The following is a 24,369-nucleotide window of genomic DNA, read 5'->3' on the forward strand; positions in this document are numbered from 1 at the left end:
GAGGGATAAAACTATATATTATATAATTGTGATAAATAATATATAAACAAAAATGTCTGTCTGTGATTTTGTAATAAAAGTATACAGTTAAACTTGTAGAGTTGTATTTTACTTAAAGAAAAATAGTTTTTTTTTTTTTATGATTGAATTATTACTGTTGGCCCGAAGGCCTTTCCAGTTTCACCAGGACAGGTGGGCGAGCAAAGGCTCAGCCAGGAGGGGTAGGATTTGCCAACAGCTGCCCGACCGCTTCCGAAGGAGACCTAGCAACTCAAAAGCAATTGCTTCGCGAATGTATCTGCTACCGGATCGTAATCGCGACCCGCTGAGAAGATCCGGCGAGAAACTCAGCGGGCTGATGCATGGGTTAGATTGCACGTCGACTTCTTTGTCGAATTCGACGACTACGGTTACCGGGGGGAAAATTACGTATTTGTTGTTTGTTTGTCTGTTTGTAGAACTATTCGGGACGTTAATAGGGCCGATAGAAATGTCACTATTAATATTTTAATTCAAAACCTTAGTGTGACACTTGGCACGTGAGCTGATCATGGTGTAGATGTTGGAATAATAAATTAATAGAATTGTATTATAGTTTTCGTTCTGCAACCATTTACTATAGTGTAAGCCGGAAGTTTTTGTTGAGTTACGTTATTTTAATTGTAAATTACACTCGTCCCTAACTCGTCGATAACCGACCTCAAAAAAGGTCATGTTCTTAATATTGGCATTGTAGATTATCGATCCTACTACCCGAGTGTGGAGTCAGCGTCGTCGCGTAGATCAGCAATATCGAGAGTCAATGAAGTTTATACAAGCTTATATTAACTACTTTTGTAAAAAAAAAACATATTGGAGGCGCCGGGTATCGATCCCGGTACCTCTCGCATGCTAAGCGAGCGCTCTACCATCTGAGCTACGCCCCCTGTTGATAATGATAGTAAAAACATAATCCACATTAAGTTTATTTAATTGTACTACTGACATATTTTAAGAAAATACCCACCTAAAGCTACAAGGTAAGCTTTTTCTTTTAGCCCACATTATGCAGAATTGACGCCGCATATCCTCTTTTCCATTCGGGCCAATCTTATGTCATCTCTGTACTCACGTATCTCTTACACACAGTCCATCCAACACTTTTTAGCACGCCCTAAGCTAATAGCAGTTTATGTATCGATGCAGAAAATCAGGTATTATCTACGTTCGAACCGATTTCAACCAATCCTGCGATATTTTAAAGCAGGACAACTCGTAATCGCTACGGTTTTATCTTATGAAGTAATTTAACCACCATAGTTAAAGTGATTCGCAGTCTTTAGAAACTCCAAACAAAAGGCCCCATAGAGATATTAGAGTATTGAAAAAAATCCGTAATTCCTAATCACCAACGGGAGCGTATGTCGTGACAGCGAAGAGAAAACGACTTTCAAATGGACGTTCCTTCGTATAAGTGACAATTCAAGAAAAAAAGGATTGGAAGTTTAATTATGTTGAAACGATGATGGCTACTAGCGGACTGTTGTGATGTGTCTGCAGCTCTAGATAATACATAGCAACGCTACATGGTTGTGACATCGCCTTAACGTAAGTGAAAGAGGCACGTGCTAACCGCGGCCTTGCGTTTATAAATGTCAGTTGTTCGAGTTATTTAGATCACGTTTCGTCGGAAGGTGACCGAAATATTATAATATTAATGCAACAGGGGGCGTAGCTCAGATGGTAGAGCGCTCGCTTAGCATGCGAGAGGTACCGGGATCGATACCCGGCGCCTCCAGACACTCTTTTGTCAAAGATAAAGTTTCCTTTTGAAAAACATTTGTTTCTTCCAATACACAAGTCATACAGATCACATATGATCTTGTTTAGTCATGTTGGTTAAAAATTGATTCTTTCACTGTTTATTTCTTAGATTTGAAATCTGGACAGTGGAATAATTTTTAAGGCTTTACCATCCAGTTGTACTATCTTAAATTGGTACAATTACATATTTCAGATAAGAGCAACGTGCTTAACAAGATCTCCGAACTAAGACCTGCACCAAAACTTTATTTAACAACCTTTAACTATGCGGTTTGTGAGAGACTAACTACCCTAAACTCTCCGCGGCCTAACAGATAAGACACGCGGTTTACTCACACAGAGCAATGCGATCAGGTCCGTGTTCAAATCCCGCAGACCAAGCTTACTCAAAACGTGCTCACGAACAACTCTAGCCTATACACGTACGTCCTTACGGATCCATCAGATCCAATAACTTTTGCATTAGACGCCTTCAGCTCTAACACTAGGAGCAGGCTTAAGGAAGCTGGTAACCGTACTCGTCGAACTCGACTTGCAATCTAACAGATGCATCAGCCCGCTGAGTTTCTCGCCGGGTCTTCTCAACGGGTCGCGATTCCGACCCGGATGTAGATGCAAATCCCAACCGTCCTGGCTAAGCGTTTGCTCGCCCATCTGTCCTAGTGAAACCATAAAGGCCTTCGGGCAACCAGTAATCCTTCCTTCCCAAAAAAAAAGAGCAATTTCAACTTGTACAGTAAACTATTCTGCGTAATTGGTGATGGTAGAACGTATTGATCTCGCTCCGGTAGGTACCGTCGCCCAGACTACTTCTGTCACTCACGTGTGTGTGTTTGTGTGTGTGTGTGTGGTTTTTTTTATTGCTTAAGACGAGTGCACGAGCTCACGGCCCATCTAATGTTAAATAGTTACCGGGGCCCATAGACTCCTACGACGTAAGTTCCGCTACCCACCTCGAGAAACGAGTTCTTACGCCGCAACAGTGTCCCAAAGCAAAGCTTACCAATAAAAAGGTGATGGTAACTTTTTGGTGTTATTCACTATAGCTTTCTCCGATCTGGTCAAACAATAACGGCAGATGTATACTGTGCCGAACTCCGAACAATGACAGCAAAGTAGTGAAACAGCCCCGACTCATGAATCGATTTTCACCATTATTGCTCCATGATAACGCATACAGCACGAGAAACCGTTTTAACCCTACAGGAATTGCAATTAGAAACCATTCGTCTACCCTCCGTATTCACCAGACCTTGCTCCAACGGACTATAATTTTTTTCGTGATTTGGACAATTTTATAAGTGATAAAAAGTTTTCTTCCAAGGAAGCAGTTTGTAGAATGTAATTTAATGCTTTCACAACGAATTTTTTAGAATCTAGATCACCAGAGTTCTATCGCAAAGGCATACATGACCTTTTTTTTCCTACCTAAGCTGATAGCCTTGAGAGGCTATTTTAGCGTAAACTTAACTAATAGGTCAGCTCACGGGGCTCAAACTGGAGTGATGACCCTAGCAAGAGCAGTGCTTCGCAGAATCTACCACCGGATCGGAAACGCGACCCACTGAGAAGATCCGGCGAGAAACTCAGTGGGCTGTGTCTATGGGTTAATTCACTCGTCGAGCCCTTCGTCGCAAGCGACGGGTTCGACGAGGACGGTGACCGGTGCTTGTGGTATCTAAAAGCACCGTTAATGAATCGGGAGGATCCGTAATGACGTGCTTTGGGCGACGTCGACTGTTTACCACTCGGTCTACAGGATCGGGTATGTAGTTTCCAGCGGCCACGACAAGAGGGTTTCGACATGAGACATGCCGCCTTTTCAAAGTGGCACAATGATGCCGACTGTAGATACTTACGACTGAGTCAGGTCCTATTAGATGATAGCATTGTATGAATAATAATGGTAGATATTTTTTAATGGTGATATTTTGATTAAATGAATATCAAAAACGAATATCAATTTTTCAGCACAAATCGACAATTTCATACTTTAACCCCTAATATTAACACCATGTGAACTTCAACTGTCCAAACGATGCAATTATATAAATATATTATCAAATCAAATAACAATAAATACAACACGTCAGAGGAGCACACGAACTCTCAATGTTCATAAATAAATTTCCCCAGCCCGGTTCACCCCTAACGAGGCGAGTTTTCAGAAATAAAGAAACACGTGTTTCTTTTTACCCTTTGAAGAGTTTATTTACGAAAGCGGCTTCATCGTAACTTCATAAATATATTTTCTAGTGCTTTCGTCGAATACAACATTCGTTAAGAGATGGAATTCAATCGCCTTTCTTATTAATTCTTTGTCACTAAAGTAATGAGCAAAAGGCCTATTTATATGTTAAGTTTGACAGTCTGGTCCGCATTTACGTGAATCGTTTGAATTCGAAAAGAGGTTATAATACGTATTAAAAAAAAAATCTGATGTTTTTACAGAAACACCTCTCAGGAATGTACGTTTTACATACATAGTATTATTGTAAGGTTTGTTATAAAATAATTAAAATAAAATGTATCAAGTTAAAGTTAAGGCAATTATCGGATTGCCAAATAGCAATACTGTTGGTGGGAGAAATGCCAGTAGTGGGGACGTGACATAATAAAAAAGGCGGTAGTCTGAAAAAACGGGACAGAAAGCAGTGTATTCAGTAGTGAGCAGATATCTAAAGACTGTACAAATGGAGTTATAATTAAAGCAATTAAGTGAACTACTGCAATCTGTGTATTATTTCCTGACTGTTGGAAGCGGAGTTCTACAGTATATTAGAAATGACCGAAGTTGCTATAATGTTTTGGTGTTTTTTTTTTTTTCCTACCTATACTGATAGCCTTGAGAGGCTATTTCAGCTTCGCCCTAACGTGTGTAGGTGAGCTCACGGGGCTCAAACCGGAAAGTTGCTAACACTGACCCTAGCAAGAGCAGTGCTTCGCAGAATCTACCACCGGATCGGAAACGCGACCCACTGAAAAGATCCGGCGAGAAACTCAGTGGGCTGTGTCTATGGGTTAGTTCGCTCGTCGAGCCCTTCGTCGCAAGCGACGGGTTCGACGGGGACGGTGACCGGTGCTTGTGGTGCCTAAAAGCACCGTTTTGGTGCACTTTACCACAAAATGAAGCATCTAAAAATAAGCAAATTTGTAAATTGTTTAATTCGTGTAGCTGAATTAAAAATTTGATTTTGGAGGCGCCGGGTATCGATCCCGGTACCTCTCGCATGCTAAGCGAGCGCTCTACCATCTGAGCTACGCCCCCTGTTGATAACATATCGGAAATTACATGATATGTTGTAGATAAATCAGAGGTACCTACTGCGTCGAGCGAGGACATGGCTTATCTCACTGATCACGCAAACTCCTTTCACTCGCGTTCCGACGGTCAGTAGCACCGACAAAGAATCAGACATAAAACTTCACAGCGAGAAAGCAAGATTTAAAATTATATGTATACTAGACGTACTCGCCCGCTTCGCTGGGCATTTAAAATTAACATTATAATTTTTATTAGGGAGTCCAACACTCATATAAATATTAGCCTATCCATTAAGTGCATGTATTTTCTACATGGATACCAAGTTTCTAGTCAATCGGATACACGGTTCAGTAGTTATAACGGAACCACTGTAGATTTATGTATTAGTATAGTAGAGTATTCGATACAATTTGTTAACCGACTTCAAAAAAGAAAGATATCACGACATTATTTTCATGTGTTTTACAACAGAACTTGTTTCAAAGTGAATCAATTTAGATGATTCTGTTTTGTATTTCTTGGTGCTTCTAAGTTGGTTCCATTTAAATTATATCTAGATCTGAGCAGTAGTTCAAATTCACAACACGGACGTAACAAGTTAACTAACTTTTAACCTCGGGCTTCACTCGCGTTATTGTAGGGATTTATTTTTCTGTACACAAGGTTCCCAGGTTCCTGCTCTACAGCTTGGCAACGTGTATTGTCGGTTGAGTATTTAATGAGTGAAACCGTTAGAAACAAACAAAATTTCATATTTATAATATTACTAGCTGACCCGGCAGACTTCGTAGTGCCTCAATCGATAAATAAAAGACCTAAACTTTTGTATAAAATAAACAAACAAAAGGAATCCGTCCGACAGAGGACACATCAAAGGAAAAACAAAATTGTTGTTTTTATTCAATTCCGAGCGTTTTCATATTTATATACCTTTTAAACCTTCTCTGCACTTCCACAAATAATTCAAGACCAAAATTAGCCGGTCGGTCCAGCCGCTCTCGAGTTTTAGCGAGACTAACGCACAGCAATTCATTTTTATATATATAGACTAGCGACCCGCCCTCGCTTCGCTTCGGAAACATTAAAACACACATGACACCAAAAAAATAAAAAAATAAAAAATTTAAAAATTAGCCTATGTTCATCAGGGACAATGTCGGCTTCTAATGGAAAAAGAATTTTTCAAATCGGTCCAGTAGTTTCGGAGCCTATTCGAAACAAACAAACAAACAAATCTTTCCTCTTTATAATATTAGTATAGATAATATAACATTATAAGTACACATGTACATAGTATATTGTCGTCGTCGTGGTCTAACGGATAAGACGTCCGGTGCATTCGCGTTGAGCGCGATGCACCAGTGTTCGAATCCCGCAGGCGGGTACCAATTTTTCTAATGAAATACGTACTCAACAAATGTTCACGATTGACTTCCACGGTGAAGGAATAACATCGTGTAATAAAAGTGAAACCCGCAAAATTATAATTTGCGTAATTACTGGTGGTAGGACCTGTTGTGAGTCCGCGCGGGTAGGTACCACCGCCCTGTCTGTTTCTGCCGTGAAGCAGTAATGCGTTTCGGTTTGAAGGGTGGGGCAGCCGTTGTAACTATACTGAGACCTTACAACTTATATCTCAAGGTGGGTGGCGCATTTACGTTGTAGATGTCTATGGGCTCCAGTAACTACTTAACACCAGGTAGGCTGTGAGCTCGTCCACACATCTAAGCAATAAAAAAAAAAAAAAATATATGTATGATTACGTATTCGGACAAGGAACGAATGATATCGTATCGTAAAAATTAAATACGGACAATTGACGTTACAATTGATAAACTGAGTTAGCAGTACGCAGCAGCTCGACTGTACCCCGGCATTACTGATGTCCATGAGCGACGGTGACGACTTACCATCAGACTGGTGGTAGGACCTCTTGGGAGTCCGCGCGGGTAGGTACCACCACTCCGCCTATTTCCGCGGTGAAGCAGTAATGTGTTTCGGTTCGAAGGGTGGGGTAGCCGTTGTAACTATACTGAGACCTCAGAACTTATATCTCAAGGTGGGTGGCGCGTTTACGTTGTAGATGTCTATGGGCTCCAGTAACCACTTAACATCAGGTGGGCTGTGAGCTCGTCCATCCATCTAAGTAATAAAAAAATAAAAAAAAAGTTGGGCCGAAGTCTGCCTACAAAAAAGTTTGAGGGCAACCGTTTTTTAACACAAGTTTATCGAAAACTAGGTGAATAGTCGCATATACGATTTGATGTCTGTTGCACTAGTCACAACTTAACACCAGACGAGCCCTAAAATCGTCTGCCAATTAAATAAATATAACCAAATACGTCTGCTATCATTATTTTTAGCGCATATGAGATAAACCCGCTATTAATTTTATTGAGCGTAACTCAACAATACATTCATTATTGTTATCAGATGTATTTATTGATTTATTGTCTAGCTTAGATACCGATATAATACATAGCACAAATTAACTTCACGCCTTAGGCACATGAGGTTTTTTTTATCAGCAGTCTGGTGATGGTCTTCGGATCTTCGTATTCGAGGAATTGTTGTAAGTAATGGATCCATTTCACAATCGCACCCCCGCTAGGGGAGCAGAGGTAATTTTTTTATTTTTTTTTTATTGCTTGGATGGGTGGACGAGCTCACAGCCCACCTGGTGTTAAGTGGTTACTGGAGCCCATAGACATCTACAACGTAAATGCCGCCGCCGACCTTGAGATATAAGTTCTAAAGTCTCAGTATAGTTACAACGGCTGCCCCGCTCTTCAAACCGAAACGCTTTACTGCTTCACGGCAGAAATAGGCGGGGTGGTGGTACCTACCCGTGCGGACTCACAAGAGGTCCTGCCACCAGTAATTACGCAAATTATAATTTTGCGGGTTTGATTTTTATTACACGATGTTATTCCTTCACAGTGGAACTCAATCGTGAGCAGTAAAGTTGTTGAGTACGTATTTCATTAGAAAAATTGGTACCCACCCGCCTGAGATTCGAACACCGATGCATCGCTCAACAAGAATGCACCGGACGTCTTATCCTTTAGGCCACGACGACTGAAAATATCCTATTCACTATTATAAAGACCATAACTTCATGTGTGTAATTTTGAATTAAATAGCAAAATTAATAATACAATGAAAAAAGCTTGGAGGCGCCGGGTATCGATCCCGGTACCTCTCGCATGCTAAGCGAGCGCTCTACCATCTGAGCTACGCCCCCTGTTGACGTTTAATTTTAAAATAACGCTATATTATTATAATTAATAAACCTTAATATAAAATAAGTTTTAAAATTTTATTTCTATGAGACGTTAATTAATCTTGTTGTTTTAGTGCATTTTATTAATCGAGTGCCCGTAACTACGTCGGTATATTAATTATGTTTTCTTGCAACTTGTAGGTGGACAATCACAAGGCTTGCCTGATGGTTAGTAGTTACTCCAACCTATCAGGACCATCAGCTAAATAGCCTTCAATGAATGCTTCACGGTAAAAAATGCGTTTCACTTACGATTGTTACCAATTTGTGATTTATCAGCTCATTATAAATAAATTAAACACGACAACACTAAAGAAGATGAAGTAAGCATCGGATTCGGGAAAAACTCAAAATATTTTCGAGATTTAAAAAGTAACCGTAACGACTACGAAAAGTTTCGATCGTTCATTTTACCATCTAATGACCTTAGCTTCAGTGATGGTGACTTTTTTTATAATTTTTACTCGGCGCCTGTGGATAAATAATTGCTCAAAAAATAAATTGTACTCACGACTACCAGGACATCATAAATTTACAGGAAGTTTTTAGTCTTGTTATTTCTGTTGAAATCGTTGTACAGAGCAATCATATTACGTGCACAGTAAGATAAAAAATTCATGTATTTTCTTAGTTCTTTTTTAGACTGCTACCTACCTTTTATTTGTACGTTTTCGAGGCAAATATTTTTTTTTATAGTGCACTTTCATTTTTACATCTTCTGTATGGTATGGTTTTATTCATACGCCTACCAGGATTGCATACAAAATCAGAAAGTGGAGAGGTAGTTTTATTTCTTTTCCAAACAAGGCTTACTTCTATCGAGACTGATATTTGTTTTTGTTTCATAATGCTTGGGTTGTTTCTTTAGATTTTTACATTACATCAACATTTATTTCAGAATTATTTAAATGTTTGTTAGAAACGAAATTGTCGGTTTAATTAACTTTGAAATGTTTCACAAGTTAATAATTTTGTTTAATAAATTAATTATTATTTATGTACCTACTTGATGTCGTATTTATTATTTCAATCGAGTGGTGCTAGGTTTGCAAAATGAACAACATGGATATGCAAAGAAGTGTTTTAAAACGGGATCAGACAGTTCTCACGATTACCAGGACACCATGAAACCAAAAAGGTTTAGTAAGCACAAGCTTTTTTTTTCTCAGTAACTCATCGTGTATTCCCAAGATTACCAGGACGTTATAAACAACCAGGGTGTATCGAATAGTATTGTGTTTTTTAACTAGATATTATTTACACTAATAAGTACAAGAGAGTTTCATAATTAATTACGTCCCACACTCTCAAAGTCTTTGTTTCAGCAACCAGAGAGGGTTCTTTGGTGTAAATATATCAATAAATTCTAAAATAGCAAATATGATGGGGGCACATTAAAGAAAATATCCAGAAAAAAAATCTATTCAAAATTTCTGAACAGTAAAATCTTGAAATCCTTCATGTTCACATAACAACTAGGAGAAAGTTCACTAAGTGAAAGACAAAATCGTCGAGCATATGAAAAAAGAGTCCTGGAACGCTTTGATTAATGCATAAAAATTCATTTTAAAAAATACACACAACGAACTAAGATTAAGATTAATAATAAAATATAACGTTTGTAAGAAATTCAACAAAAATGAAAGTGTCACTTGGGCCCACAGATGGCCTTTTACCGTTGCATTAGAATTATTAATGAGACACGGACGAGGGAACGCACTTAACAGCAAATGAGGTGTAATTCAACACGACGCTTAGAGAGCTGACATTCTACACTTCTTCATTACACGGAAACACTGACCTATATTTCTTATGGCTGCAAAAAGTAACGCGGAATAAGGAGCATGATGAATCACGACACGCGAGGTATTAGGCTAGCATGACACAATAGGAGGTGAGCTGAGAACGAGCGCTGTAACAATGACTTCGTGCTTTAGAAAAAAAACAGAAATCTTCGTGATTAGTTTGTAGAAAATAAAGCTGCTCATAATTCTATGACTTTGTATATTTTTTGAGAAGGGCACTCTAGGAACATAAAAGTGAAGCCGGTTGCCATAAAACCCTAGGTGACCTAAAACACAGCACAAAATAGATTGTTTTGTCGCAATTAATCCAGGAGATCACAACCCAAGGAATTGTAGAAGGAATCGACAGTGAAATTAGGCATTTTCTGTGGAACAAGCAACTCTAAAATTCATTGTGTATGCTTGTTAAAGATATATACATAATATATACATGCATATGCGCTCGCGCGTTTTCTCAAGTTCGTGGGACAACAATAGTAATAACACTGCAGAATATAATCTAAACGACATTCCCGTAATATTTTCTGCATAATAATATGTAATATGTATGCACATGCATATGTATATGTATGTATTCCACAAAATATTTCAATAATTTTGCGTTTTACACTTCTCTTATTTATTTCATACTAGCTGACCCGGCAGACTTCGTACTGCCTCAATCGATAATTAAAAGACCTAAAGTTTTGTATAAAATAAACTTAAAATAAACAAAAGGAATTCGTCCGACGGGGGCACATCAAAGGGAAAACAAAATTGTTATTTTTATTTATATTCCGTGCATTTTCATATTTATCTAACCTTTTCAACCTTCTCTAAATAATTTAAGACCAAAATTAGTCAAATCGGTCCAGCCGTTCTCGAGTTTTAGCGAGACTAACGAACAGAAATTCATTTTTATATATAAAGATTTCATATTAATTTCCAAAATCAGAATTTTAGATAATATAATGTCAAAACAGTAAACTATTCGGTAAATATATATATATATATTTAAATATAACGTATAAATTTATTATTATATATGTAGTAAGTAAACTCTACCTAGTAAAATAAATAAAAAACTTTTTTATAAAATGAAGGGAGGGGTTAACAACCATTTTAGTACCAGGACTCCATATTATGTAAGAGGTGAATACAAAACTTACCGTCTGCAGTAAATTTTTTTCACTATGGAATTGGAACAAAACCAACAGAAAAAGAGACAATCTAGTCTTAGAAGATAAAGCTTAATTTACTTCTTTGATGAGTGGGTAAAAAGTAAAATTTTGGTGGCAGATGAGTGGGTAAAAAGTAAAATTTTGGTAGGTTCGATTCTGGTTGCGTCAAATGTTTCTCACGGAGTTCTTAATAATTTAACGTATATCCCAGACTCAAATCGTGGTTCTCAAGCTTACCAGGGCACCATAATGGCAGTAGAGGATGGATTTTTGTTCTTTTTTTCTGACACAATTTATAAGGGTTTTAGATTTTTCTCACAAATACCAGGTGAACATAACTATACGAGAGCTCTCTGTGAAATATTCGCAAGTTTTTGAAAGAAGTTAAGTATGACAGAAGTTATACGGCATAACAATGTTACCACGGTATAACCCACACACACACTTGTGAACCTAAAGACGCCATTTGAAGAAAGTAATTTCTCAGGATTACCAGGATAGCATAACGCTTCAAGAAGTATACAAGTGGTGGTTGCACTTAAGGGCGCAGGTAAGAAAAAAAAGTTCGAATGAGATAAAACATAGGCGTCCGCCCCCTTGCACTAAACACACCGATACCATCCACCGGATAGATTGCTGTCTCGCTCTTTTATTTTTTTAACCCGATTTGTATACGTAGTTTTTCAATGGGAATTTATGGTAAGCAAAATTTATAGGAGTGTAGAGAGGTAAAAGGTGTAAAGGGTTGAGTACATTCATTAAAAAAAAAATGTAGGTATTTGAAAGCTCAGGAATTGTATTAGATAATGGTTATAAGATCTTGAGAAGTATGTATACATTTTTCGTGTGTTTTCTTCAATTAAATTTCACGCTCATTTAATTCATCACAACCGGGTCTTGAGACATGTGGTTTTATTCTCAAATTTTAAGCCTAAAGTAGGAAGTAACTGAAAAACGAGCAATCCTTTCCATGACTTCAGACAAGCAGGCTAGCCGTCTTACTGATAAGGCTACGAACGATACAAACTATGAGTTTACCACGGATATCCCCCAGACTACCAAATTTCTGCTACATATATATTTTTGAAGTGAAACTTCTTTAGGCGCATGGGGGTAAAATTTTTACAGATGTAACGTCACGCAGGTATGCAACGGAAGTGTCTTAAGTACATGTCAAATGTCAGTAGTAGTAGTTGTTGTATTTTTCCAACTGGAAAGGCAAATGTATCATACCATACAGCCTAATATTTTATAATTTTTTTGTGAAAAATGTTAATAGGAATTGAAATGAAATGAAAAGAATTTGGAACATTAATCAAATAGCATGAAATTAAATTAGTCAATTCAATTGGCAAAATATTAGTCATTTACAATTAAGAAATCTAAACATAATGTCAACACTGAGGTTTGAGATTGACATTTGACAGACTTTTGGCGGGAACATATCTTCCTTTTTCCCTTCCTCTAAGTCTCGGAAATCTAAAGTTTTAGATTTGTATAAATATAAGCAAGACTTATAAATTAGTTCGCCAAAGAAGCTTCACTTCTGACATGTGTACCTTGTACGCACGCACTTTTTTTTATTTCGATTCGGCCATGACTTCTAAGATAATATTTACAGAATCTATATTACATAAGAATCAATTACAGTATTCAATGTTCGATGTAATAATAATTAAAAATCATGAATGTCTTACTTTATTTGACTCTGAAGTTGTATAGCTTTCAAGCCAAGTTCAACCATATCTCCGAGTACGTAGATACATTTAGCAGTGATCGGAACACAATATAAAGGCGTATACATACCGGCGACGACGGTCTCCGCTCGCGGTAGCCGCTGCAGCACGTGGTGGATGAGTCCCACGTCGGTGCACGCCTGCAGGTTGCGGACGCTCTTCCGCAGTATCGCGATAAACACCGACCATATCTCGGCCTGGAACCAAAGATAACATCGATCGGTACTCTGACAAGAGTGATACGACATACGATACGATACAGATTTCTCACGCGGACGGGTAGGTGAGCTCATGGGCTCAACCTGAGAAAAAAATTACTAACACTAACCCTAGCAAGAGCAGTACTTCGCTGAATCTGCCTCCGGATGGGAAACGCGACCCACTGAGAAGATTCGGCGAGAAACTCAGTGGGATGACAGCGAGCCTTACTTAACCCCCTACCCAGCATAGGCAGAGAGCTGGTTCATTAGTCATTTTAGTAAAATTTCTTAATATTTTTAGATCTATGATAATTTTGCATGTATTTTACATAAAAAATCATGAAGGATTTGTCTAATTGATAGTGATAATTGAATTAAAACAAAACGCATTATTTAAAAGTACTACTACTGTGCACGCACAGATGGACTAAGATAACGACATGATTGCATTAGATACACGGTAGGTTTCATACTCTATTACTATTACATAATTCGTAGCTATGATGCGTCTCTTAGCACTTTTATTTATATCTACATCAATTGCTGTTAACAGTAAAAAAGCGTATTACAAAAGCAGTAATTTTAAAATACTAGCTTTTTTTCACGCTATTTTTACCCGACCGTATATCTTTGTAACGGAATCTATAAATATCAAAGTAATTTTCAACAACTTAAAAACAATGACAATTTTCAATTAGTCTAATATCGTGACTAGTAATAACTAAGGTTAAATATAATTTCCTTTTAGTTCGGCTCCTATTAAAGCGAGTTTTTCGGTTTTAAAGTATGTATATTATTATTATTATGACTACAAATACATCGACAGCCCTCCTGACGGAAAAGTACACGAACAAAATTCAATTATACAGAAACCACATGGCGGCGTAACAAATGAAATATTAAGCCGGTAGCGAGTTATACATTCGCAATGAGTTAAAAAGTTTAAATGAAACCGCGGGACATTTATAGCTTACTGAAATATTGCCTTGACGACTCAGGGTTGCCAATGAACCCAATTTTAACATTTTAGACTTTGTGGTCAGTCCTTTACCGTATGATAATCAGACGGGTGCACATGTTTGTCTTATCGATCAAGTTCTGCTTTTTTTATTGCTTAGGTGAGTGGACGAGCCCACCTGGTGTTAAGTGGTTATTGGAACCCAGGACTGGGCTGAAATGAAGATGATTATTTTAAAACTTTAATCAACTGAGATGAAATGAAATAAGAAGAAACACTAAATAGACAAAATAAAACAAATCACACAACTTCACTCCTCACGTTCCCGCCAAAAGTCCCCCTATGAAACAAATATTCAAAAAAGCCATAGCTAATCGGGGCTGAATACCGACCGATATTGCCAGATTCTAAACAATATTATTAGTTGTCCAAAAATTATTTCTCCGCTGGCCACTCGCGGTTTCATTACAGATAAATCCGAAGTAGTGCGTCAAAATCCGAACGTCCTCATTCAAAACTCTGTTTGAAATAAACAGAGGGCTGTGTGACACGATCCGCGGACCGGAGGGAAATACTTTTAATGAAATGCTTTCACATGGTTCGCGTTTTTAATTCAGCACGGCTTGATTCGTGCCAGCGCGGATGTGGTGTGAGTACATGACCCACAAGCGCACGTGTATTAAAAAAACAAATGTATATAGTTTATTTTTTACACTTATTTGGGTACGTTAATTAAAAGTATCGTTTTTATACGACGCGAGGCTCCGGTCCAAACACGATTACGAGGCGCGGGTTTTGTGGGTTATTTATCTGAGCCGTTTTGACTGTTTGAAATGTTTTAGTCAATTAATGAAAGTACTAAATATTATTTTCAATTTGATTTTTTGTATCTGTACCGTCAAATGTACTTTTTGGTATTTAATTTTCGGATTTATTTATTTATTTTGTGTACAATAAAGCATACTCTCTCTTTTTTACAATAGCTATTATTATTATTTTCGGTTTGTATACGGATCGACACAATCAACATTACTGTATTTCGTTAAGAAAGGTTTTGTTTAATTATATTGCAAATAACTACATTGAGTTTTATAACTGATTTAATACAAATAAAAAAAAAAAAAACCAGGACGTCAGTGGAAGCGTGGAGTTGTACAATCCACTCGTCCACAAAAGCAGTTTTACGGGCTCTAACGAGACGACTTGTAATTATATTACATTCTTCAACCGTTAGCGGAACAATCTCGGCGAGATTACGAGTTGGCGGGACGTTCGAGCCTCTCTTGCGGAATTTTGCAATTTTTTTCCCCCGAGATAATTGTTTTTTTTTATTGCTTAGCTGGGTGGACGAGCTCATAGCCCACCTGGCGTTAAGTGGTTACTGGAGCCCATAGATATTTACAACGTAAATGCGCCACCCACTTTGAGATATAAGTTCTAAGGTCTCAGTATAGTTACAACGACTGCCCCACCCTTCAAACTGAAACGCATTACTGCTTCACGGCAGAAATAGGCAGGGTGGTGGTACCTACCCGTGCGTACCTAAAAAACGTCCTATCACCTGTAATTACGCAAATTATAATTTGCGAGTTTGATTTTTATTATACGATGTTATTCCTTCACCGCGGAAGTCAATCGTGAACATTTATTAAGTACGTATTTCATTAGAAAAATTGGTACCCGCCGGCAGGACTCGAACACCGGTGCATCACTAGGATCGAAGGCACCGGGCGTCTTATCCTTTAGGCCACGACGACTGGTCTATACACATCACCGAGTAACACTGGGTGTGCGGCTTTATCCTTTCCACTCTTCGTTCCCGTCCAACTTTGTACTTCATTATGAGTTAAGACGCACACGGCTCATTAAAGTTTCAAATATAGCGAGTGAAACTTTTTAGTCTAATGTATTTTACATAGCATTAACAACCAAGTAGCGTTAGTATGCGGTTTCTTGTCCTTAATCTACACGCAGGATCGTCGCAACATGTCTTCTTGTTATGCCGCATAAGGATTTTGGAGTTACGACCGGTCACCTGTCTTAGCCTAACACTCTTGGGTTATATCTTCATTAGAAAAGGCATTGCAACGTCCCATATGGAGCCCACTGAGTTTCTCGCCGGATCGTCTCAGTGGGTCGCGTTTCCGATCCGGTGGTAGACTCTGCGAAGCACTGCTCTTGGCAGTGTTAGCAACACCCCCGGTTTGAGCCCCGTGAGCTCAACTACACGCTTTTTTTTTTTTTTTTTTTTCTTTTTTTTTTTTTTTGTCAGGATGAAATCGCCGGACTCCCACCCTCCACTGGGGATGGAGGGTGGGGCATGTCGGAGTCGAACCGACTAAAACCTCCTGTCGCTCAACAACCAACGTCCAACCCTCGCATGAGACAGAACTCATGAAAAGGCAAGGGGAGGAGAGTGAAGCGTTTAGTGCGGAGCACATCTCTCCCATCACCCTCCCCTCGGGACGCCGGGCCAGCGATCGTCGGCGCCACGACCACAAGCCCTCTCGGTCACCTACACGCTTGGGTAATGCTGATATCAGCTAATCAGCATAGGTAGGAGAAAAAAAAATCTATATTATGGAGTAATTTTTCTTTTTCTCTTTCTTCTATTGGTGTTTCGTTTACTTCATCCGTTCTTTGTTCTAGGAATAGCGTTTTATTATTATTATTAACATTTACACCAATATTTTGATTTCGAAATACGAAAAGATAAAAATAACACAATTTATTAATTTATCTGTATTTCCTTAATAAAGTCAAACTGACATTATCTTTTTAATTAGGATTCAAAAGTTCAATGAATATGTTATAACCAGCAACATTGTAAAAAATAATCACCAACAAACATACTACGTTTATTTCAACATTTTATAGAATGAGGAAACTTAGAAAAAAAAAAGCAAATGATATTATTTCTTTGTACAAAGCATCTCTTGAGAAATATATCTCCCATTGGCTGGTTTTGTGAAAATTCTGGGCACTCAGCCCCCGTCGTCTATCACTCCAGACTGTCGTCGTGTCGCTGTGATCCTGGTACTTCTTGCGCACGTGATATATCACTTAATTAGATTAAGACAGGAAAAACAACCTCCACGTTCTTCTGGGAGCCTTGTGAACATTGTACGGGGTGACTCGGTTCTCTTTAAGATTGAGATTAGGAATAAACATTCTTCATTTTACAATTTGTGTACCAAATATAAAGAAATTTCATAGAGAAAAAAACAATTAAAACTTTATAAATCATTAGCTCCGTTGTAGAAGTAACTCCTGACATATTATTTAGGTAAGCACTACGATTTTTTCTAACTCTTATTTCACCTGGGTTGCCCAATACCCTGCCCAATTCATGGACCGCGGATCAATCTAGGAATGAACATATACAAATCAGCATGGCATTGCCTGGCGCTGTCCGCTATTCCATTTAACATTAAATCGTGTTCGGAACAAAAGGTTCAAATTTATTCTGTGAAATAACAAACACGCTAACTGGCATAATCCGGCGGGGAACATTGCATCGAAAAAGCGCTTATCCATATTTATGCGATTCCGATACACGATATTGTTTACGGTATTCGAAATGGCAATTATACTAATGCTCGGGGTGATTTACGCTCGTTGTTACGTTTTTACGCGCATTCCGAGTACAAAAATACATTTTAAATGTTTCGTAATTAATCCTGAATACTTGAAGATAGACCAGGAGGATATCTTTAAGATAACTGTTATGAAGAGTTAATGTTATTAAATTATATAAATATAGCCCTTCATAGAAAGGGTTTTCGTGTACCAGGATAGCATAACAAACAAGAACGTCGTCATTAACTGAAGAATGGTATCTTTAAGAAGCGAAGATATACAAAAAGCAAAATAAGTAAATTATACTAATAAATTGACGATTGCTTGACGACTAACAAAAAAAATTAATCTATTAAACACACACCTATTAAAGGGGTTGATGCTTCACTTAGTTTCAACAAGGCAACATGAATTTGAAGAAGTGTTCTCGAGCACTTCGGATTTGATATAAACCCGACCCTCACAGGGCGTGGCCTTCATGAACTACAAAAAAGTCGATGTAAAAAAGTTTAGAAAAGGACGACGAATAGTCTGACACTTCACTCAGGTAAGTGTGCGTCTTGGTCAAGATAGTAAACAGTACAATGTACATGAGGTATATTTAGGTTTGAAAGATTGTACTTTATTGATTCATGCATTTTTAATTTAATTTAAAGGACTATAAGATCACGCTCTAGGCGAGTTACCAGGTCTCAAATGTATGAAATAAACAGGACGGATGGTAGATACCAATATATTATACCTGTACGAATTTACAACACTTCCAACCAATGTTTTCACCGATAACATGACCATACCGTATATTTTCAGAAACGCAAATACCAGGTAGTAAGAAAATATCAGAGTATTTTAACGCGATTGAACAGATACGAACGATACATATTAGCATTGTACATAATCGTGCTTATTACCCTATCGTTATCACAAGTATTAATATTTTCGCTAAATTGGTATCATAAAAGCCATTAAGAAATTCATAGGTACGTGTTTGCAAACGGTTATTTCTTAATTTACATTTTTAATCTATGTATTAATAACGTAAAATATATATATTACTTAAATGTAAATATGACATGATATATGACGGACGGAAATGTATGAAATGTGGCACAAACACAATTTATATGGAGAAGAAGGGCAGATATTATAATATTTCTGTGACGCTTTAAAAATAAATTAAATAAACAAAAAACACACATATGCGTTTTTTGTTATTGTTTTTCATTTTAAATGTTATATGATTTTAATTAAGAAAAATATAAGCAAATTAGCTGTGCAACTTTTGTTAAAATATATGTAAAGGAAAACGTGTTTTATGTAATTTTTTATATAAAACCTTTGAAACTTTTTAGATTAATTTTTTTTTTCTTATATATATCGACTGAACTCTTTGTCATTGAGAAAAAAGAGGAGTTGAGTTTTACTTAATTCAATGATACTGTGTAAAATAAAGGCTTTAAATGTTGTTTTGTTAATATGCCGAAACAAGTGTTTTTTTTTTTATTTAAAAAAATAAAACAACGTCAAATAACGTTGAAATTTTTGTTAAAGACCCGAGCGGAGCCGGAGCGGAGCCGCTAGTCTAGTATAATTCATGTGTTGATACACGAAGACATCCGGACTACATAATAGTTTTACTACATTAGAATTCTGTGCAAGATTTGTCTTACCTGCAAGCTGGGCGGGCAGTGGTCCAGGAGTTCCAGCATGTGTTGTATGTTCTGCGCGTCTTGGATCACGAAATTTAGCTCCATGTCGAACTCGCCGCCCACCAGCTGTAAACAAACGAAACATAGTCACAAACACAACATTCCCACAAAAACTTAAGTTATATTAGAGACTAGCCGTACTCGCCCGCTTCGCTGGGCATTCAAAATTAACATTATTATTTCTCACCCCCACAAATATTTTCACAACTGGTGCAGGGAGTCCAACACTCATATAAATATTAGCCTATCCATTAAATACATGTATTTTCTACATGGATACCAAGTCTCAAGTCAATCATATGCATGGTTCAGTAGTTATAACGGAACATCCGTAGAAACCACTGTAGATTTATATATTAGTATAGATTTCTGAATACAGCAATGTTTTTTGGGTAAATATTGTGATTTTCGTCAAAGTGTCTCCCCGACTGAGACGTCTTTGTTCGTTCATGTGTAAACGCCATTGGATCTCGGCAACCGATTCATCAAAATCTTTTCTTTCGCCCCGCCTCAGTGGTCCTGTCTTTCAAAGAACGTTCTAGCTACGTAACTTTTATATTCATGCTTGCGTCGACTTCTGACAGCCTGGTGCTAAAGATGTAATCTACACGAGAGATACGACAAAAACATAGAAATAAATTAGATTTTTTTTTGTTGCTTAGATGGGTGGACGAGCTCACAGCCTACCTGGTGTTAAGTGGTTACCGGAGCCCATAGACATCTACAACGTAAATGCCGCCACCCACCTTGATGAGTTGAGTATGAGTTGGTCTCAGTATATTACAACGGCTGCTCCACCCTTCAAACCGCAACGCATTATTGCTTCACGGCAGAAATAGTTAGGGCGGTGATACCTACCCGTGGGGACTCACAAGAGGTCCTATCACCGGTAATGTAATGTACGGATCTAATGAATTACACACTAAGAATTGATTATTATTACTTAGCATTTCTCGTAAGTATGTATATAAAATTGTCGAACACTTTTTCCTTCAAGTTTGTGACCGAAGGAAATATTGGCTATATATTGAAAACGTGAAGAAAGGACAATGGTGTGTTCTCGCCGTCGTCATGTTCGACGGACATTCAATTTGCGCAATCGGTCAATCTCTGTATAGGTTCTGCACGCCTGGTACCGGACCATTGTGTTCATCACAATGGGATCCGACACTGAACATGAAAAATAGAAGAGTAGCCATATTCTTATGTGACTTTAGCTCAGTTTCCTCAAGCCTAATATTAAACTCGTCAACGTATATAATTTGTTTTAAAAACATTATCTATTAATTGATACACACCCCATACTTAGCGGCGACTCTTTTTATAATTCTATGGTAACAGGCATTACAGAATCGGTTCATTCCACACAGCTAGCAAACCCTTATGGTGTCAATATACCAGGATAAAATATTATGAAAGAGCTGATTTTGTTCGATATGTTTTCCAATCTACCATATTCTATCTTTCAATGTTTCCAAAACTTTCAAGAATTCAAAAGTGAGATTTTATTTTAATGTTTATATGAATTTTGGGAAATCTGACATTTAAGCTAATAAAAGAGAATTTCATTTTCAGTTTTGACGTAAAGATCAGTGGAGCAGGAACGAGACGTAGTAACTTTCTTTTGACTTAGGTACGCGATTTTTTGTTGTACGACAGACAGACGAGCACGCGACCCACCTAATGGTAAGTGGTTACCGTCACTCATGGAAGTCGGGAATGCCAGGAGCATGGCCAAGCCGTTGCCTACCATAAATATAAAGTAAAATATAAAATATTTAATTATAAAGAACACGCCAATAGTCAGTCGCTATTTAAAAAAAATGTAATAATATAAAATAATTATACAAAGATATGAGAACAATAAGGCAAATTAAAAATACGAAATCTACAATTAATAAAAATTACACAACAAAATTCAACTATCGACAAATAGCACCTAAATCGTCCGTCGGAAATAATAAAGGCGTGATTAAATCGAAAAACTAGTTATAATTACACTAGATATACGGGACAGAATAGCAATATAAAATGTCGTAAAATTTTGCATCAAATTTGTATCTTGTTTAAAGCAGATTATCATTAGCACGGGTTATGCAGCGTTCGTTGATGGAGCGACAGGTCGGGCCGGTACTGGCGGTGACCGCCGGTAATTTGATTGCTTGCCCGCCGGTTATTGTCGCTCACGTTACCGACCCTGTATCCGGCGGACTGATCCGGATCCGGCTATCGCAATTTCAGTGCTGTTGTTTCTATCCGTTTGTGAATTATTTTAAACAAGACGATTCACTTTTGTTTTCGTCGCCTATATTCTGTTTAAATTAAAATCTACCTCGTTTTCAAATGGCACTTATTGGCAGTCGTAAATATTTAAATATACTAAGACATAATAATATTACAACACATGCTGAGGTAATTCTATTTATTTATTTATAGTTATTGACGATTTATAGTATTTACAATTTTATTCGGTTAAAGGATACTTTTTTTTAAATATCAATACTACACTAAAGAAGATTATACTAGATTATACTATCTACATTAATAGATAAATATAATCTTAAATCTTGAGCTAAGGTAATTTGGGTATTTGGAAAAATAAAACGTATTTTGAAAACTAGCTAGCGTAAAAATAATATATGTAGTTCATTTATAAAATAATATTACAGGTTATTCGTCCTGTTACAGCGTGGCCCATGTACCAGGCGAGCATAATCACGGTGGAGTTAAATAAACCAGACGTAGGTACATTAACATTCGCAGCGTAATTACGCGGAGTGGACGGGCGGTGGCACCCGCTGGGAAATATTCCGGATATCCGGATTTATTATCAGACGAAGTCACGTTTTCGAACGCCATAGTTTATCTATTCGTAACAATATTATTAGTCTCTTATTGTCCCGATTTAGATATTCAATAATAATAAGAACCTCAATCCAACTAATTGCTATTTCTTTGAAAACCCCCATTATTTTGTGTACTTATGCGCCAGTAGACTCCGGGGGATATTGGCTTCACCATCACCGGTGGGCGATCTCATGGGGCCCAGTCTGGGAGGGTTTGCTAAAACTGGCCCTATCAAGAGCAGTTTTCGATCAATCTATCACCGGATCGGAATCGCGACCCACTTAGATGATCCGGCGAGAAACTATTTGGGTTATTTGATGATGATGGTGCTGTCAATAAGTTTTGAGACTAAATGCAAAAATACAGTAAGATCGAACCGGACTATAACCAGAATAGGAATCCTTTGCGAAGATAAACATTCTTGCTCAAATTTAATATTAAAATAAATAATATGTATTTATTTATTTATTGATTTGCTTCACAGATAGTTGCGACACACGACTAAGATGAAACGGTTTATGTTGCCATCATTTCACGATCCCAGGAGATCATAGATAGCGAGAAGTTTGTCTCCATCTTTCGTTCACAATAATAAAGAAAGAAACAAAAGAGTCTAAACGTTACCATTTCGTTTCCGTACGGTATCAAGCCGCGCAAGTCGGGGCATTAGTTACGGGCGAGACAAAGTGGCCATAAAATCTCACGCAGAAACGTCGACGTGACAGATCGTGTAGTGCAACCTTCTCAAGCTTCTCGCGCGGTACAAATGTTGGCTAAATACATTTTAGGATTCTGTTAAAACGACAGAATTAGCCAAATTGACGTCTCAAACCACAGTCGCTCGCTCGTTTGACATTTGAAAGAACAATTTACTGAATTGTAAAATCGTTATTCAAAAACTCAAAGGTCAAGTGCTCGCCGTACATTAACTAACTTAGACCAGAGGGAGCACTAAGCGCCGCACATTACGGCTCAAACGGGACTCAAGCCTTTCGCCTTCTCTAAGAAATGGCACATAAACAACATCTTTATCTCTTCACATTGTATACAGAGCAGCGTAACTCTTACCGCCTAAAAAATTAAGAACATTTTCGTTCACTATTACATTATTAATTCTAATCGCTGTCCTTGTCATGTCGCACATGTGCCTGACTTTTATAGAAAAGGATAGATAGATATACTACCTACGTAAAACGCTTGCTATCCATATAGAGAGGGGCTTTTATCATCATACTTACGAACGACCCTTTTTTCGTGCCACGTCGCTTTTATCCCATAAGCTTGTATGAATTCCTGCTAAGTCATGAGGTCCTGGTACTGCGATTAGACGAGTGTTCCGAATTTCGAAGTAGGTGTCATTTGAATTTTTAACAAAGTCAAGAAAGATTTTTAAAGGACAAAGTTAAACTAAAAAGGGTTAAAAGTGCGGTCTTCTTTACCAGGGATTCATATTTTAAAAGTAGTGTTCCGGCGGTGATCGAATTCCCCTGAGGGCAGTTATGGAACATTAAGAATTCACACGGTTATCGGGAACGCAGCTCAAGTAGGAAGATGATTTTGACGATTCGTCTAACTAGGTTAGGCTAACCGACCGGTTTTATGTTCAAGTATTTTTCTTACTTCAAATAATAACGAAAGCTTGTGGACTACAAACTGCCTACTTACTACTGTCTCTCACTGTAATGGTTAGTTGCGAATCCAAAACTACCATAAATATGCAATAAAAGTACCAGGGTGACATAAAGAGCAAGCGATGTCAATTTGCAATATGGGATGCTGTAACCCCCTGCGGCTATGGGCCGAGAGCCGCTTGAATAGAACACGGAGGGGTCTTACCCTAGTCGTTTAAGTTTGGTTTGATGGTTTAAATATTTGCTGACAGGCGAGCTTTAATGAACTATTCAAGGACTGAATGGATGTACCCAGTCGATACAATAGAATCGTGAGAGCTTTTGTGATTAAAAGCTTTTAAACGAATGTTAGATTTATGAATTATTTGTTTTTAAGCAATGGAATTTCACCAA

The 24,369-nt window shown here is 37.7% G+C and overlaps 1 protein-coding gene and 4 non-coding genes across 26 annotated transcripts in view; 1 reads left to right on the forward strand and 4 right to left on the reverse strand.

Moving 5' to 3' along the window:
- rg (A kinase anchor protein rugose) overlaps window positions 1–24,369 on the reverse strand; it is a 633,801-nt gene that overhangs the window by 354,106 nt on the left and 255,326 nt on the right. For all 22 annotated transcript variants that reach the window (XM_089739290.1, XM_089739288.1, XM_089739291.1 and 19 more), the window contains 2 exons: window positions 19,460–19,564; window positions 13,123–13,249 (listed from right to left, as the gene is read on the reverse strand). In XM_089739290.1, coding sequence (XP_089595416.1) covers window positions 13,123–13,249; window positions 19,460–19,564 — 232 coding nt within the window. The remainder of the gene's footprint in view (window positions 1–13,122; window positions 13,250–19,459; window positions 19,565–24,369) is intronic.
- Window positions 854–926, reverse strand: TRNAA-AGC (transfer RNA alanine (anticodon AGC)). Its single transcript has one exon. It is a non-coding gene; the product is annotated as a tRNA-Ala (tRNA).
- On the forward strand, window positions 1,705–1,777 carry TRNAA-AGC (transfer RNA alanine (anticodon AGC)). The gene has a single exon. It is a non-coding gene; the product is annotated as a tRNA-Ala (tRNA).
- On the reverse strand, window positions 4,999–5,071 carry TRNAA-AGC (transfer RNA alanine (anticodon AGC)). Its single transcript has one exon. It is a non-coding gene; the product is annotated as a tRNA-Ala (tRNA).
- Window positions 8,240–8,312, reverse strand: TRNAA-AGC (transfer RNA alanine (anticodon AGC)). Its single transcript has one exon. It is a non-coding gene; the product is annotated as a tRNA-Ala (tRNA).

Source organism: Bombyx mandarina, chromosome A1, assembly GCF_030267445.1.
Source record: "Bombyx mandarina strain Sakado chromosome A1, ASM3026744v2".
NCBI classification, from domain to species: Eukaryota; Metazoa; Arthropoda; class Insecta; order Lepidoptera; family Bombycidae; genus Bombyx; species Bombyx mandarina.